Here is an 18548-nt window from a genome sequence, read left to right as displayed (position 1 = left end):
CTGTGGAATGTTTTCAACACCTTGTAGAATCCATGACCCAATGAATTGAGGCTGTTCTGGGGGCAAAAGGGATGCAACTCAAAATTAGGAAGGAGTTCCTAATGTTTTGTACACTGAAAGAAATATTTGTTTGTGTACTGACCGAAATTCCTCTTTACTTATTCAGATATTGAGGCTCAACTACAACCACAAAATAGCCAGGTAATAGAAACTGTTAAATGTACTTCATTTGTGTACATGACCTAAAGATAACAGTACTTGGATTAAGCTATCTTTTGGAAGTGTTTGTTTTGTTGATACAGTATTTGCATGTGTTGTGTAATATTATAATTTGTTTTCTACAGGATCCGGGTCAGGACCCAGACTCTCTGAACTACACAGTGTTGAGATTCAGTCAGTTGAGAACAAGGAATAAGAGAACAGCTAAATATCTAATAATGAAGATGGAGCATCTTGTGTACGCTGCCACAAGATCATGTTTTAATGTTGATTTGATTAGCACTGAAGAAGAACAAATGTAATACACTGAAAAGTTGTTTTATAATTGACTGTTGTTGTGCTCTGGCCCCCTATTTCAAGTTGTTAAAAATCCCCTTTTGACAGCCATCATGGTTAGAGGTAGAGTAGGAGGGGCCAATGAGCAACGCATCACTTGCTGTAGTGTGAGTGACAGGAAGGAGCCCAGTGTTGAGTGAGACCTGCTGAGGTGAACATCACTGGGCCTCTCATGACATTTGTCTGAAAGACAGTAGAATACTTTTTTTTTTAAATAACTATAGAATAGATTCCCAGTATTTTACCATCTTTTAAAATGAAAGATGACATAGCCCTGTGGTAATATATCTAATTCTGTGTAAATAAGATTACATAATAATACTTGTGGTAATGTACTGCACTATATATTTATGGGGAAATATCCACTAAAACTAACAAATTGTACCAAATAATACTTTTTGTAGTTTGTGTGCATGATGTTGACTCTCTCGCTCTCTGTGCATCTAAATCGCACACATTCTCTTCTCACCAATCATGCCTCACATCTCTTTCCATCTATACCACCAGACTACAAATACCTGACCAAAACCAAACTACCCCAGGCTTCTCTCTCGCTCTCTCATCTAAACAATAATACATTTGAATTTAATTGAATGCTGGACACCTGGGGTTTGGGACACCTGCACAACGTCATCATATTGAAGACTTTGGAGCTCTTGTAGGTCTACTTCAGTCAGTGCATCCTTGAGGCATTTGCATGCAGAGTGAATTCATCCATAAACAATAGACCTACTGCTCTAATGTTGAGTGTGCAGAGGCAGGTGTCAATCTTCTCTGCAGACTCTCATCTGATGCATTCGCTGCAGACGCTACATCCTCGGCCTGTGGTCAGTGTCACCTCGCTGGTATGAACAGGGATGGAAAACAACACACACCTCATACAAAGATCTCTGTGGTCAGAAGTTTCCACTCAACAAACAGACCTCATGCCTTCATACGTTTGGCATACACATTTCTTTCTTAGGTACTTTTGATTTCACACCTCATATTTCCTGTGACATGATGTGTTTTATGTGTTATAGTTTGCTACCAATGCAGTTTGATTTGCATACAGATAATTTGTCTCATTGTGTTTCTAAGGCCTGTGATGATCCTTGTGATGTCTTTGGTCATCATGCACTTTTTCAATTTCTGTATTTGTTCTGAACAGAGGGATTCAGAAGAAGTTGATGACCAAATGTCACAGGGGTATTTTGACGTCTTACACTTATGGCCCACGGTTGTTTTCATGTCCTCATTGTTTAGACGGACATGAGGGTGCAGTAAGGACATGCACTCATCAAGACTACCTACCACAGGAGGCTGCTGAGAGGAGAACAGCTCATAATAATAGCCAGAATGGAGCAAATGGAATGGCATCAAACACCTGGTAAATATGTTTCATGTATTTCATACCATTCCACTGATTCCACTCCAGTCATTACCACAAGCCCATCCTCCCCAATGAAGGTGCCACCAACCTCCTGTGCTACCTAAAGCATAAACCAAATGACAAATGAGCTTCCAAAATGGCACCCTGTGTGCTCTGGTCAAAAGAAGTGCACTATGTACTGTAGGGCAGGGATCATCAACTAGATTCAGCCACGGGCTGATTTTTTCTTGAGCAGATGGTCGGGGGGCCAAAATATAATGGATCACAGCATTAACCAAATGACAAGTGTGCTTCCAAATATTGTGGGCCCTATTCAAAAGTAGTGTACTGTACAGTCTTAGATTTTTTTTGTTTACAATTTTTTCTCTCCAAAACCCTTGAACGTGCCGTCCTTGGCCAGCTCTCCCACTATCTCTCTCAGAATGACCTTCTTGATCCAAATCAGTCAGGTTTCAAGACTAGTCATTCAACTGAGACTGCTCTTCTCTGTATCACGGAGGCGCTCCGCACTGCTAAAGCTAACTCTCTCTCCTCTGCTCTCATCCTTCTAGACCTATCGGCTGCCTTCGATACTGTGAACCACCAGATCCTCCTCTCCACCCTCTCCGAGTTGGGCATCTCCGGCGCGGCCCACGCTTGGATTGCGTCCTACCTGACAGGTCGCTCCTACCAGGTGGCGTGGCGAGAATCCGTCTCCTCACCACGTGCTCTCACCACTGGTGTCCCCCAGGGCTCTGTTCTAGGCCCTCTCCTATTCTCGCTATACACCAAGTCACTTGGCTCTGTCATAACCTCACATGGTCTCTCCTATCATTGCTATGCAGACGACACACAATTAATCTTCTCCTTTCCCCCTTCTGATGACCAGGTGGCGAATCGCATCTCTGCATGTCTGGCAGACATATCAGTGTGGATGACGGATCACCACCTCAAGCTGAACCTCGGCAAGACGGAGCTGCTCTTCCTCCCGGGGAAGGACTGCCCGTTCCATGATCTCGCCATCACGGTTGACAACTCCACTGTGTCCTCCTCCCAGAGCGCTAAGAACCTTGGCGTGATCCTGGACAACACCCTGTCGTTCTCAACTAACATCAAGGTGGTGGCCCGTTCCTGTAGGTTCATGCTCTACAACATCCGCAGAGTACGACCCTGCCTCACACAGGAAGCGGCGCAGGTCCTAATCCAGGCACTTGTCATCTCCCGTCTGGATTACTGCAACTCGCTGTTGGCTGGGCTCCCTGCCTGTGCCATTAAACCCCTACAACTCATCCAGAACGCCGCAGCCCGTCTGGTGTTCAACCTTCCCAAGTTCTCTCACGTCACCCCGCTCCTCCGCTCTCTCCACTGGCTTCCAGTTGAAGCTCGCATCCGCTACAAGACCATGGTGCTTGCCTATGGAGCTGTGAGGGGAACGGCACCTCAGTACCTCCAGGCTCTGATCAGGCCCTACACCCAAACAAGGGCACTGCGTTCATCCACCTCTGGCCTGCTCGCCTCCCTACCACTGAGGAAGTACAGTTCCCGCTCAGCCCAGTCAAAACTGTTCGCTGCTCTGGCCCCCCAATGGTGGAACAAACTCCCTCACGACGCCAGGACAGCGGAGTCAATCACCACCTTCCGGAGACACCTGAAACCCCACCTCTTTAAGGAATACCTAGGATAGGATAAAGTAATCCTTCTCACCACCCCCCCCCTTAAAAGATTTAGATGCACTATTGTAAAGTGGCTGCTCCACTGGATGTCATAAGGTGAATGCACCAATTTGTAAGTCGCTCTGGATAAGAGCGTCTGCTAAATGACTTAAATGTAATCTTAAATGTAAAAATCTCAAAAAGATAAATATTTATTATCATGTGACTATCAGGCTCTCCGCGTGGTTATTTTGTAATATAACAAACAATTATTAGAACATTGGATTTATTGTGTAAAAGGTGTAGATTCCAGGAACAATCATCTTACTCAGCAGTCTGTGTCTGAGTCTGTACAGCAATGAGACTCTGAACTGTAAAATACACACTGAGACCTGTGCAGGAGAACACAGTGTCTATTGGTTCAGACATGACTCAGGAGAATCCCATCCAGGAATCATTTACAACCATGGAGACAGAAGTGATCAGTGTCAGAAGAAGAGCCCTGAGGCTGGGTCTCCTACACAGAGCTGTGTCTACAACCTCCCCAAGAGGAACCTCACTCTCTCTGATGCTGGGACTACTGTGCTGTGGCCTCATGTGGGGAGATACTGTTTGGGAACGGGACCAAGCTGGATGTTGAATGTGGTCACTCTGATCCACAGATGAGAATCCTGGTACTTCTCTCCATCATAAGAACTGGAGTTCTCCTCTGCTGTCTGACCATCTTCATCATCATCTACCTCACCAGAAGATACATAAAGCTAAGGCCAATGTCTGTAGAGCTTAGATTGTCTTTGCAGTAATTGTTGGATATATCATCACTATCTAATGCAACTTATAATTTATTGAGATTTCTGAGTTTGATATTGCATTTTTTTATTAATGGCTGCGAACTGATATGTGGCTTCTTTTTTTATGAATAAATATCAATTTAAACAACTGATACTGACTAAAATAGACTTCTTCCATCTTTTGTGTGAATACCCAATGTGTGTATGAATAAATGTGTGTGCAGAGAGCTTGCAAAGGGAAGATTTAAACTGACCCAAAACGTGGGTGTTACCATGCTAAACACAACCACCCATGCATGCACACAGTTAGCTGTTCACACGTACCTGAACCCGTTGGTCTCCTGTAAGCACAAAACGAGGCCACTACTATGCTTTGGACAGGCGTGAAAGCCTTCTACACACCCTCTCTGTATGTGGTTTTCAGCAGGATGTCTGTGTGCTCTCACTGTTTTCTCTTGTTGTTCATGACAATGACAATTAGCAATACAGTCCACTGACATGTAAGACCCTGTCACGTTCTGACCTTTATTTCCTTTGTTTTGTCATTATTTAGTATGGTCAGGGCGTGAGTTGGGTGGGCAGTCTGTTTGTTTTTCTATGTTTTGGGGTATTTCTATGTTTCGGCCTAGTATGGTTCTCAATCAGAGGCAGGTGTCATTAGTTGTCTCTGATTGAGAATCATACTTAGGTAGCCTGGGTTTCACTGTGTGTTTGTGGGTGATTGTTCCTGTCTCTGTGTTTTGCACCAGATAGGGCTGTTTTTGGTTTTCCACGTTTATTGTTTTGTAGTGTTCATGTTTATCTGTTTTTATTAATCATGAATCAATATAACCATGCTGCGTTTTGGTCCTCCTCTACTTCACCACAGGAAAACCCTTACAGACCCTCACAGTATATTATCGCCAAAACTGACTAGAAGGCCAGGTTGAATTAATTATTGGACTACAATCATTAGCTCATAGTTTCTAAATAGCATTTATCTATTTATCCCAGGCTGCATCCAGAAGGTCTTGCCAGTTAACCGTTACACCCATACTAAACCGACAGGTGTTACACTTCAGTTAGAGCATGATTCTGTGAATAATAGGTAATGAGAATGACATAAAAATACACTACAGAATGAAACAAGTCTATGTTATTCCCCCATATACACTCATGGTGCTCCACCACTGTTCCCCCTGCTACATATCAAGACCTGTTGTAAACCAAACAGACCTCCTATTGGTCATCAGGAGAACTGTAACTGTTACATGGGGTTGGGCCAAGTCTAAGGAAGATAACTGGGTGTCAGACCAAGAGCCTGTGCAGGTCCTTGTACTGTAACTGTAGCTCTTTACTGTTTGTACTCTGTTTGAAAATGTATCGTATGCTTGCCAGATAACAATTCTTACTGAAGAAAATGCATCTGTTTTCACACTGCAACCTCAGTATTGTACGTTCTTTATCACAGTGCCATCCGTTTTGTCACCAAAACCCCATACACTACCCACCATTGCGACCTGTACGCTCTCGTTGGTTGGCCCTCGCTTCATACTCGTCGCCAAACCCACTGGCTACAGGTTATCTACAAGTCTCTGCTAGGTAAAGCCCCGCCTTATCTCAGCTCACTGGTCAGGTATATCTAACTGGTCACCCCCAAAGCCAATTCCTCCTTTGTTCGTCTTTCCTTCCAGTTCTCTGCTGCCCATGACTGGAACTAATTGCAAAAATCTCTGAAGCTGGAGACTCACATCTCCCTCACTAGCTTTAAGCACCAGCTGTCAGAGCAGTTTACAGATCACTGCACCTGTACTTAGCCTATCTGTAAACAACCCATCTATCTCTCTACCTACCTCATCCCCATACTGGTATTTTATTTATTTATTTATTTTGCTCCTTTGCACCCCAGTATCTCTAACTGCACATTCATCTTCTGCCAATCTACCATTCCAGTGTTTAATTGCTATATTGTAATCACTTCGCCACCATGGCCTATTTATTTCCATGGCTTACCTCATTTGCACTCACTGTATATATACTTTTTTGTTTTCTTTTGTTCTACTGTATTATTGACTGTATGTTTTGTTTATTCCATGTGTAACTCTGTGTTGTTGTATGTGTCGAATTGCTACGCTTTATCTTGGCCAGGTCGCAGATGTAAATGAGAACTTGTTCTCAACTAGCCTACCTGGTTAAATAAAGGTGAAATAAAAAATAAATCCAACCGGTGAAAGAAAATTATACAATGGTTCCACAAAATGAATTGATCATCTAGACACCAAACAGTGTCTATGCTTCACACACCCTGCACAACATATCCTACACAGTAAGCATTGGTCCACTTAAACTGGATAGTTACATATTGGTTTCCTTACCCTATAAGCATTCTATGGACAAGAAATGACAGCAATCCATGCTTTGGTTCAGTTTCCCTGGGACTGTTTCCAAATGCTAATGTTTTAGCATTTGTGGCACAAATCCCATTCAAGTCATGGGACCGATATTAGCATTTGTCGCACATTATGTCCAAATCATTTGAAAGTATCTCAAATTAATTGTGAAGCTCAAGAAAGTCACCTTTAGATGATTGAACATCATGCTAAAATCAGTACCTTTTGCACTTTTTTGAATACTATGTCTTGAACATTAGGTAGCTATGCATATAATCAGATATCACTGTATAGGAAACAGGTTTACTGACAGGTTAGATACGGGACCAAGAAGGACATCAAAGGTAAGTGTGCCTCTCCTTGTCTGGGCGGTGCTCGGCGGTCGATGCGGCCGGTCTTCTAGCCATCGCCGCTCCACCTTTCATTTTCCATTTGTTTTGTCTTGTTTTCCCGCACACCCTCACACTCTACGTGTATATTATCCTCTGCCCCCCCCCCGTGTCTGTGTGTGTAATTGTTAGTTAAGTTTATTGTGTGACGCGTCAGGCTGTTTTTTTCCGGGCATTGTTTTGAACCCGTGGTATTGTATTGTTGTACATGATTTTGTGTGACTAGTGCGCTATTCGCTTTTGCCTTTGGCTGGAGTGTTGTGGCTGTTCCGTCAGACTCTTTTGCTTCTGCTAATTAAAGTGTGCCCGTTCACTCATCTCTGCTCTCCTGCACCTGACTCCAGTTGACCAGTTGCGCACACAGTCTGACAAAGTGACACATCTTACTTTTGTTTATAACAATTGTACAATATACTGTGTCAAAATGTATACAGTATTAGTTCTTTATATCACATAAGAAATTGTGCCAGCCTCCATACAATACAATACAAACAATACAAAAGTCTTTATTGACTCCAGTTTTTTAAAACTTTATTATCTGTATTACTGTAACTGTAGCTACTAATGAATAAAGTAAATGATTTGACATGGACTGGCTTGTGATAAAGCATTTAACAATAATCAAGACAAAGGAAGGTGATTGTATTTATTTAGGCCTTACGCAGTCACTTTAAAGAGTAAGTGACATGGATTTAGCACCATAAAACATATCAAATATAATATATATAGAAAAGTATGTGAGTGAATTTGTCTATTTCAGTCACACCCGTTGCTGACAGGTGTATAAAATTAAGCACACAGCCATGCAATCTCCATAGACAAACATTGGCAGTAGATTGGCCTTTCTAAAGAGCTCAGTGACTTTCAATGTGGCACTTTCATAGGATGCCACATTTCCAACAAGTCAGTTTCTCAAATTTCTCCCCTGCTCAACTGTAAGTGCTGTTATTGTGAAGTGGAAACATCTAGGAGCAACAATGGCTCATCCGTGAAGTGATAGGCCACACAAGCTCACAGAATGGGACCACCGAGTGCTGAAAAGCGTAGTGTGTAAAAATCGTCTTCGGTTGCAACACTTACTACCCAGTACCAAAGTGCCTCTGAAAGCAATGTCAGCACAAGAATTGTTTGTCTGTGTCGCATCAGCCTTCGCTTTGGCTCCCCCTCCTGTCCAGCTCAGGTGTTCGGCGTCGTCGGCCTTCTAGCTGCTGCCTAACCTACTACTGGCAAACGCCCTTCACTCATCAACCCTGGACTTGTCTCATCATTACACACACCTGGTGTAAAACTCGCCGCAATTGGACTCTGGAGCAGTGGAAACGTGCTCTCTAGAGTGATGAATCACACTTCACCATCTAGCAGTCCGGCGTACAAATCTGGGTTTGGCAGATGCCAGGAGAACGCTAACTGCCCCAATGCATACTGCCAACTGTAAAGTTTGGTGGAGGAGGAAAAATGGTCTGAGGCTGTTTTTCATGGTTCGGGCTAGGCCCCTTAGTTCCAGTGAAGGAAAATCTAAAAGCTAAAGCATACTGTACAATGACATTCTAGATGATTATGTGCTTCAACCTTTGTGGCAACAGTTTGGGGAAGGCCCTTTCCTGTTTCAGCATGACAATGCCCTCGTGCAAAAAGAGAGGTTTATACAGAAATGGTTTGTTGAGATCGATGTGGAATAACTCGACTGGCCTGCACAGAGCCCTGACCTCAACCCCATCGAAAACCTTTGGGATGAATTGGAACGCTGACTGAGAGACAGGCCTAATCGCCTAAAGTCAGTCCCCGACCTCACTAATGCTCTTCTGGCTGAATGGAAACAAGTCCCTGCAGCAATGTTCCTACATCTAGTGGAAAGACTTCCCAGAAAAGAGGAGGCTGTTATAGCAGAAAAGGGGGGACCAAATTCATATTAATTCCCATGATTTTGGAATGAGATGTTTGACGAGCAGGTGTGCACATACTTTTGGTCATGTAGTATATGTATTATACACCAAATGAAGAATATTACACACATTTGTTTTCTTCGTTTTGTGATAAGCGACAAGGGTGGACTGGCCATCTAGCATTTTGGGCAAATGTCCGATGGGCTGGTTCATTTTAAGCACAGTGGGCCCATCTAACTTGGGATTTTCACGCAAAAATATCACTCTGGTTAATAATGGCAGCCTCAAGGGAAAAAATGGGCCAGTGTGGGGGCCTCAATTATAAAAATGGGCCAGGGTGGGGGCCTCAAGGTAAAAAATTAGTTGCTGTGTTCGAAAGGCCAATATCTAGTCCTAGAACGCCCCTGACAAGCGAGCACATAGATATGCTAATGTTCATGTTATCATACATTCATAGACATTTCTATATTCATTTGAATGGGAAAACATGTTATAAAGATGGCTTTCAAGCATGAAGTGCAAATTTGATATTTTGGACAGATATCTGTTTCATTTCTGGAAAGTAGTTTAAACGGTATCAGTTCCACGTTAAGTTCTAGGGTTTAACAGTTGTTTCCCCTCTCATGCCACTAACACCCCCTCACAGTACATAGCAACCTATTTACAGGTACTCTGTGGTCTGTATCTACGCTTTGTTAGGGCCTGCTGGCCTGTTGCACACAGGGCCCTTTTCTCACTCTCTCTCGCTTTCTCTCTCTTGCTCTATCTGTCTTTCTGTTTTTTTCTCCCTCTCTCACCCCTCTCTTTCTTCTTCTCTCTTCCCCTCTCTTTCTCCCTCTCTCTCTCCCGCTATCTCCCTCTCCCTCTATCCCTCTCCCCCTATTTCTCTCTCTCTCTGTTTCTCTCTTTCTGTGGTTTTCAGCTGGCTGTCTCAGAGCTGTTACCTCTCTCATACTGAACTTAGTCTATACTCCACTTGCTCTTCAAGTTAACCATTTTAGTAACCAACAGTAAACCAACTCTTGATAAGGCCGCTTTATCTATTCATAGTTGACTGGAATCTGTGAAAATACACAAATAGATATTTATTGGGTCATTTGACTTAGTGATTTGTAGTTCTTAGTCATACACAAACCCTGATTTTAAGTGTGATGTTAGGCCTCTAGAGCCATGGACCTACTCAATAACAATATCATGGGAGGGTATTCTATCCATCTGTTCTACTGAGTGTAAATCCTGAATGAGAGATCACTAAAAGAAGATGACTGTATTGTGTTTGCTGTGTTTTTTTCCATAGATGGTTTTGGCGAGGGTGAGTGGCTGTATGGTGATAGAAGCCCTCGTGGATGACAGTGTCATAGCATACATGTTCCAAAAAGGTCACAACTATGACTTTATTTTACAACAGTAGCTGCAGTGATAAAGAATAACGGATGCCAAACTTCAATAATAAGTACTTCATTTGTAATAAATCTATAATGATCCGAATCTACCTATAAAACAACTATTATGATTCAGTCCAGCCAGGACAATCTGTGAGACAGAGCTGTACTATACACATGAGGAGGACATGGGCGCGCCTGAATGAGGCATCAACAAAAATGACGCGTCCAGTTCGACCAATCACCTGTAACTCGATTGTTGAAGTGTTGTACACAGGGGTAGAGTTTTTCCACTCAAGACAAGTTGTGAAGAGGATGACAACTTTAAAGATGATCACACTGTGTCTGATATTTCCACTTCTCGTAGAGATGGGTAAGGAAATCCTTAATATTTTTCTTATGTGATGTCCACACTTGATTTGGAGACACAGGGTTTTAAATTATTGTTTTACAGACACTTTGACAATCTAAAGTTGTATTTGGGGTAACCTGTAGCATAGTTACTATATTTTCATGTTCTCTAGTTGATGTAATAGCTGGTACTGAGTCTTCATCCATACATCAAGAGAGTGGTCTCATGTCAGCCAACGTTGGAGACACAGTGGTATTGCATTGCTTTCAAGAAAGTGACATGGCAGTAAGCAAACCTTGGGAGATACACTTCAACTCTTCTCAACTGTCAATAAGTTTGAAAGGAACGCAACATTCTACCATGAGTTTCAGGATAACCCTCGCTTCTCGGTGGAAAATGGCCAAGAAAAGAATCACCTAAGGATCTCAGACATGCAGCTGTCAGATTCAGGCACTTACTACTGTGGGAGCTCTTATAGCAATAAGATGGAGTTTGGAGAAGGAGCCATTCTCATTGTAAAGGGTAAAGAGAAATATTTTTTTTAAATCTGAAATTAGACATATACAGTGAAAATATGAGGTATACTCTTAATCAGGTGAGATTATAATTTAACAAATGATCAGTTAGAACACTTGTGATCATGATATTCTAGAAAATCTATGGGTTAATTGACCTTTTTGTCAGTTTCAGGGTCCAGAAACATGAATGTGCTCCAGCAATCTGTGTCTGAGTCGGTCCAGCCAGGAGACTCTGTGACTCTGAACTGTACAATACACACTGAGACCTGTGCAGGAGAATACAGTGTCTATTGGTTCAGACATGGCTCAGGAGAATCCCATCCAGGAATCATTTACACCCATGGAGACAGGAGTGATCAGTGTGAGAGGAGCCCTGAGGCTGAGTCTCCTACACAGAGCTGTGTCTACAACCTCCCCAAGAGGAACCTCATCCTCTCTGATGCTGGGACTTACTACTGTGCTGTGGCCTCATGTGGGCAGATACTGTTTGGGAAAGGGACCAAGCTGGATATTGAGGGTAGGTTCATTTGGAGGTGAGGTCTCATTCTAAAGTCTCTTAAAAAATACAGACTTTCAGATTAGACAATCTACAGAAATCTATGATCTATACTTAGTTCCCTCTATCACTGTTTTAATCATCACAGGCCATAGAGCAGACCCTCTTCTCTTGGTGTACTGCCTGGGTGTAGCATTGGCTCTTTCGTTCATCCTGATCATTGCACTTGCTAGCATCATGTACAAGATGAACAAGAGAAAGTGCAGAGGTAAATGATTAAAAAGTTAGATATTGCCATCTCTGAATGTAGCAAAAGTGGACGACGTGGCAGGATTTATAGTCTTTTGTGTCGCTGTTCTCAGAACTGGTCTCTCAGACAAGAGGTCCTACAGTTTCCCAGTCAGACGCAGGGGTAAGCATGAATCGTTCTGTGTTGTGATGAAAATAGGACCTCAGTCAGCTCGCAAAAAACCCCGATTACAATTCATGTTAAAAATATAGTTCTGTTTCTCACAGGCCGAAGATGCAGACAGTCTCCATTATGTAGCTCTGAATCTGAGCAACAAGAACAACAGGTCTAGAAGACAGAGAAGCAACATTGAGGAAGAGACGGTGTACTCTGGGATCAGACAGTAGAACTGGATGAATGAAACAGTTGTCATTGTATGCAAGATAGCTCTTTAATAACTATCTCTATATGAATGCTTCAGTAAAATGTGATGGACTCTTTCAAGTGTAATATAAAGTAAAAATAATTGAATGTATTACTTCTCTGTCCAACTCATTTTACATCTGATATGCATGTGTAAAGATAAATAAAGCATTATCAACTGTTAACCTTTCTAGCGCAGGGACAACATGGACAACATTCCGCTGAAAAGGCAGTGCTCGAAATTCAAAAATATGTTTTAGAAATATGTAACTTTAACACATTAACAAGTCCAATACAGCAAATGAAAGATAAACATCTTGTTAATCTGCCCATCATGTCTGATTTCAAAAATGCTTTACAGCTAAAGCACAACATATGATTATGTTAGATCACTGCCAAGTCAAAAAAACACAGCCATTTTTCCAGCCAAGGATAGGAGTCACAAAAAGCAGAAATATAGATCAAATTAATCACTAACCTTTGATGATCTTCATTAGATGACACTCATAGGACATCATGTTGCACAATACATGTATGTTTTGTTCAATTATGTGCATATTTATATCCAAAAATCTCAGTTTACATTGGCGCCTTACGTAAAGTAATGTTTTGATTCCAAAACATCCAGTGATTTAAGCAGAAATACTCATAATAAACATTGATAAAAGATACTAGTGTTATTCACAGAATAAAAAGATAGACTTCTCCTTAATGCAACCGCTGTGTCAGATTTTAAAAAAACTTTACGGAAAAAGTATCATCTGAGAACGGCGCTCAGAACCCAAAACAGCCAGAGGAATAGCCGCCATTTTGGAATCAACAAAGTTAGAAACAACACCATAAATATTCACTTACCTTTGATGATCTTCATTAGAAGGCACTCCCAGGAATCCCAGTTCGACAATAAATTACTGATTTGTTCCATAAAGTTCCATCATTTATGTCCAAATAGCCACTTGTTATTCATCCAGACAAAAACTCGAAAAGTTCCGTTACAGTCCTTTACAAACAAGTCAAACGATGTATGGAATCAATCGTTAGGATGTTTTTAACATAAAACATCAATAATGTTCCAACCAGAGAATTCCTGTCTTCAGAAAAAGCACTGGAACGCGAGGTAACTCTGTCGGGAGCGCGCGTCATGAGACCGAGGCACTATGCCAGACCACTGACTCAAACAGGTCTCATGAACCCCTCCTTTATAGTAGAATCCTCATTCAAGTTTCAAAAGACAGTTGACATCTAGTGGAAGCTCTAGGAAGTGCAATCTCATCCATATCTCAATGTGTACTCGGTAGGCAAAGCTTTGAAAAACTACAAACCTCAGATGTCCCACTTCCTGGTTGGATTTTTCTCAGGTTTACGCCTGCCATATAAGTTCTGTTATACTCACAGACATCATTCAAACAGATTTAGAAACGTCAGAGTGTTTTCTATCCAATACTACTAATAATATGCATATATTAGCATCTGGGACAGAGTAGGAGGCAGTTCACTCTGGGCATGCCATTCATCCAAAAGTGAAAATGCTGCCCCCTATCCCAAAAAGGTTTTAAGCTAAAATAATATGAATAAATTGAACTCAGAATGCATTCTGTTCACACTCCTCTATGGTCATAGTTACAGTGACTTTCCAGACCGTTAACACAGGAAGACTGACCTGCAGCAACACACTGCACTATACTTTTCCTCTCAGGGCCAAAGTACTGTTCATACCCCTGAGTGCAACACTGGTCTCTAAACACAATGCTTACAAGGTAAAGGTCAATGTTCTCATTTATGTGAAGTCAGGTGGTCCCATCCATCATGTTACAGAAAATACAATGCAGTTGTGGTGTAGGAGGTTTACTTCTTTGTTTTCTCTTTAAGACATAGGCCTACTGATTGCATGCCAAACACCCACTCACATACACAGCAACCTATTTAAAGGTATTCTGCGGTCTGCTATGAACAAAACTTGAGGCTGTAGCTATCTACAGTTTGGTAAGGCCTGTTGGCTTCTACACAGGACGCTCTCTCTCTCTCTCTCTTTCTCTCTCTTTCTCTCTCTCTCTTTATCTCTCTCTCTCTCTCTTTAATTGGTTTCAGCAGGATATCTCAGTCAGTTGTATGACATACACTTTTGCTCTACATGTTGTCCTTTTTATCAACAATAGAACACCATTTTAATGAGGCAGCAAAAGATCTATACATATTCTACAGAAATCTATGAAAAAACTATATTAACTATTTATTAGGTCATTTGACCTAGATATATGAAGTCCGTAGTTAAACACAAACCATGGTCTGAAGTGTGATGTAAAGTATCATCATCATCTGGACCAAGAAGAAAAAGCCTCCTTCTAATTATACAATGGGAGGGATTTTATCTGTCAATACATTACAGAATAAAGTAAAGACTATTGACACATTTTCTGTTTCTCTGTGTTATGAAGTGACTGTGTGGAAGTCATAGAGGCCCTAGAGGATGACAGTGTCATAACATGTGGCCAACCAGGTCCCAACTACTGTACGACTCCCATGGACCACAATGGCAAGAAAAACATTTAAGGGATCAATTGACTCTTGCTGTTGTGTCTCTTACTTTGGGTGGACATGCCCTCTGTTGGCCAGCTGCAGTACATAGTTGTTCATTGTTGTTCTTGCCATTGTGGTCCATGGGAGTCATACAGTAGTTGGGACCTGGTTGGCCACATGTTATGACACTGTCATCCTCTAGGGCCTCTATGACTTCCACACAGTCACTTAATAACACAGAGAAACAGAAAACATGTCAATAGACAGTATGAGGTGTAGTTAGGTCACAGTTGGGTCATAAAGTTGTGCAATACAGAATCAAGCTATACAACAACATGAAAGTATGGTGTTTGTTCCATTCGTGGCCTACTGGGCCGCCTATCGATTGTTCAGCCAATGAAATCTGACCATGAAAAACAGACGGTACCTTAGATTTGATTTCTATTAAACCTTTATTTAACTAGGCCAGTCAGTTAAGAACAAATTCTTATTTACAATGCACCGCCCTATGGTACTCCCAATAATGGCCAGATGTGATACAGCCTGGATTCCAACCAGGTACTATAGTGACAAATCTTGCACTGAGATGCAGTTCCTTAGACCACTGTGCCACTCGGCAGCCCTAAATGAACCATTGAACGCAAACGCAGGTTTCCATTCTTCTCTGTAGAGAGACTGCATTTTACACAGGTCAATCTCATCCCGTGAAAGAGCAAGCAAGGAAAATCAACTCCTAACCTTTCTTTTAATCTGGAAAGCATGTCAGTAACATCTAACTCAAATGACTAATGTTATACATGTTTACTATACATTTAAAGTGCTTACTATAGGTGTTTGGTAAATGTAATAAATGCAGTAAATATCATTGTTTTTTTACAGGTGCATGTCAAACACCAGTTCTTGTTCAGCCCACTTCTTCCCAGAATGCAAAGCTGGGCGACAATGTGACTATTGAATGTCACATAACCAGTGAGAACACAAACTACATGCTACGGTACAAACTCACCACTGGCATGGTGCTTCAGTACATCACTAAATCTTTGAAGAACCTGAGTGATGTGGTATTCTACAATGAATTTGATGATGGGTATCAAAGGATCACATCTTTACTTTGTCAAAAAGGTGCCAACCTCACCAGAGTTCACTTCCTCCTGAAAGCTTGAACTGCCTTCTACAGACATGAAGTGAGAAATACAATGCAAACCCCCTGTGTATGTCAAAGAGGACATATGTACCTGTAGTCTCAGCCACCGACCCAACTGATGAAAAAATACAAACCAGTAACTCTGACTGTACATCATTTGAAGGGCTGCTCTAACTATGGTATGCCACAGGACACATGTTAGATTGTAGTTTTTATCACATGTTTTATGCCTGTTCAGACAGCCAATAATATCACTCAGTTCAGAGTTTCCACCTACTTCATAATGATTACCCAATGAGTGTCATCATATAAAAGGTGTCCCGTTGTCAGACCCACACTCTATACAGTTCAGAAAGGACAGTAAAATTATGATTATATATTGGACAATCTTTTTGTTTTACGCCAATTTGGGTAAGTAAGAAATATACATGTGGATCCTTTTACTTTTTTACATCATAGTCTTTTTGAATCCATTTGAATGACTATGTAGTCTGAATAATGACAATAATGTATAATTCTGTACTATAACTTTGTCTGATTGATTTAGTTTGTTTGCTTCACAGGTTGTGTACTTAACAAGGATGTAATCCAACCAGACCCTGTGATAGTTACACAACTGGGACAAAGTGTATCTCTCACTTGCTTTTGTCAATCTAATTTGATGGTCAGGGTCTATTGGTTCAAGCAAACTGTTGGACAGAAGCCTCTTCTCATGGCATCATCATATTATCGCACTAAAACTAGTTTTTATTCCAAAAACTTTAACAAAGACTTTACTGAGACTAAACGTTTGAGTGTGAAGAGAGGATTTGACAGCTCTAACCTGAGCATCTCCAAGACAGAGTCAGGGGACTCAGCTACATACTACTGTGGTGTTATGGAAGAGGGCGAACTCAAATTTGCAGAAGGAACTTCTTTAATTGTCAAAGGTAACTTAAGTCGCAACCTAATGTGTGTTCATATAATGGTAAATGAATTAATCTAGCAGTCAAAGAAAATGTACACACAATGATCTTACTCCGTCACTCTCTTCAGGTTCAGAGTCCAACAGCATGTCTGTGCTCCAGCAGCCTGTGTTTGAGTCAGTCCAGCCAGGAGACTCTGTGACTCTGAATTGTACAATACATACTGAGACCTGTGCAGGAGAACACAGTGTCTATTGGTTCAGACATGGCTCAGGAAAATCCCATCCAGGAATCATTTACAACAATGGAGACAGGAGAGATCAGTGTGAGAAGAGCCCTGATGCTGGGTCTCATACACAGAGCTGTGTCTACAACCTCCCCAAGAGAAACCTCAGCCTCTCTGATGCTGGGACTTACTACTGTGCTGTGGCCTCATGTGGGGAGATACTGTTTGGGAAAGGGACCAAGCTGGAAATGGACTGTTAGTGATATTTCTGACATTTCTAAAATGTTCTAATATTTTATCCATGCTTGAACAAAATGTCCTGAATTTCCTGTCTGTATTTCCACAGATGGTTGTAAGAAGGAACGTGTTCTCTTGGTGTACTGCGGTGTAGCGTTGGCTCTGTGTGTCATCATCATCATTGTCCTTGCTTGTGTTATGTATAAGAGTACCAAGAAAACCTTTCTGCTGTGCAGTGGTAAGCGTTATCATTAACCACAATATATGATTAAACTGTTGGTGCGGTACACATTACATGTTTTAGTCATGAAACTGGGTTAATTCATTTTATGTTGATGATGTTGATGATGATGATTCCTTCATGTTTGTCTAAAAGGAACGCATCCTCAGCCAAGTGGTCTGACAGTCCCCAGTTCTCATGACCAGGTATGCAGACCTTATAGTGAACTACTCACGTATAGTGAGTATTACTTTGATGAACTGTAAACAGATCCTTCTATCAAATTTCCAATTTCAGTCTTTGGAATTTGCTTTGTTATTCCTCTTAGGATCAAGAAGATGATGACACACTCATGTCGGTCCATTACGCTGCTCTGAATATCATCCACAAGAAGCCAAAGACCCAGAGACAGAGGAGTGCCATGGAGAGAGACACGGAGTACTCTGGGGTGAGGTGCTAAAACATGGACAAAACACTCCTCTAAGACTTGCATAGCTTTTTCTGTTAAACACTGTGTTTATATCATTATAATTGTGTTGCAATTGCTTATATTCTGTCTAACTCCTTTTTACATTACTGTTGTGATACTGTTGCTCATTTTAGATCAAATAAAACATGAATTCACTGTCATTTTTATGTATTGTTTGATTTTCACTCATATTCTTCAAGTTTAACTGGTAAGTTTGCATGGACATTGCATCCTGATTGCATGGTATGCACAATAGCATTCGTAGCTAGTCTTCACACACCTCAGTGCATCAAAACCACAAACATCCATGTCACTGAGAGCACAACTCACTCTCATCATGAGAAAATCCTGAACTAAAAATATACTTTTTAGCCGAGTATATTTTGAAGGGAGCTGATAGTGTCGAACATATCATCCAAATATGACAATGTACACATTGT

At 41.4% G+C, this 18548-nt stretch overlaps 1 protein-coding gene and 1 pseudogene across 1 annotated transcript; both read left to right on the top strand.

Annotated features, from left to right (window-relative positions):
- Positions 1-12492, top strand: part of LOC115138023 (uncharacterized) — a 28706-nt pseudogene extending 16214 nt beyond the window's left edge.
- Positions 12493-16382: 3890 nt separating this feature from the next.
- On the top strand, positions 16383-18269 carry LOC115138020 (uncharacterized). Its single transcript, XM_029674409.2, has 6 exons — positions 16383-16462; positions 16615-16980; positions 17087-17437; positions 17529-17657; positions 17796-17845; positions 17968-18269. Exons 1-6 carry the CDS (start codon positions 16420-16422, stop codon positions 18097-18099), a joined length of 1071 nt encoding a protein of 356 aa, XP_029530269.1. The 5' UTR covers positions 16383-16419; the 3' UTR covers positions 18100-18269.
- The last annotated feature ends 279 nt before the right edge of the window (positions 18270-18548 follow it).

This window comes from Oncorhynchus nerka, linkage group LG12, assembly GCF_034236695.1.
Source record: "Oncorhynchus nerka isolate Pitt River linkage group LG12, Oner_Uvic_2.0, whole genome shotgun sequence".
Taxonomy (NCBI): Eukaryota; Metazoa; Chordata; class Actinopteri; order Salmoniformes; family Salmonidae; genus Oncorhynchus; species Oncorhynchus nerka.
This window is presented reverse-complemented; position numbering and strand designations above follow the sequence as displayed.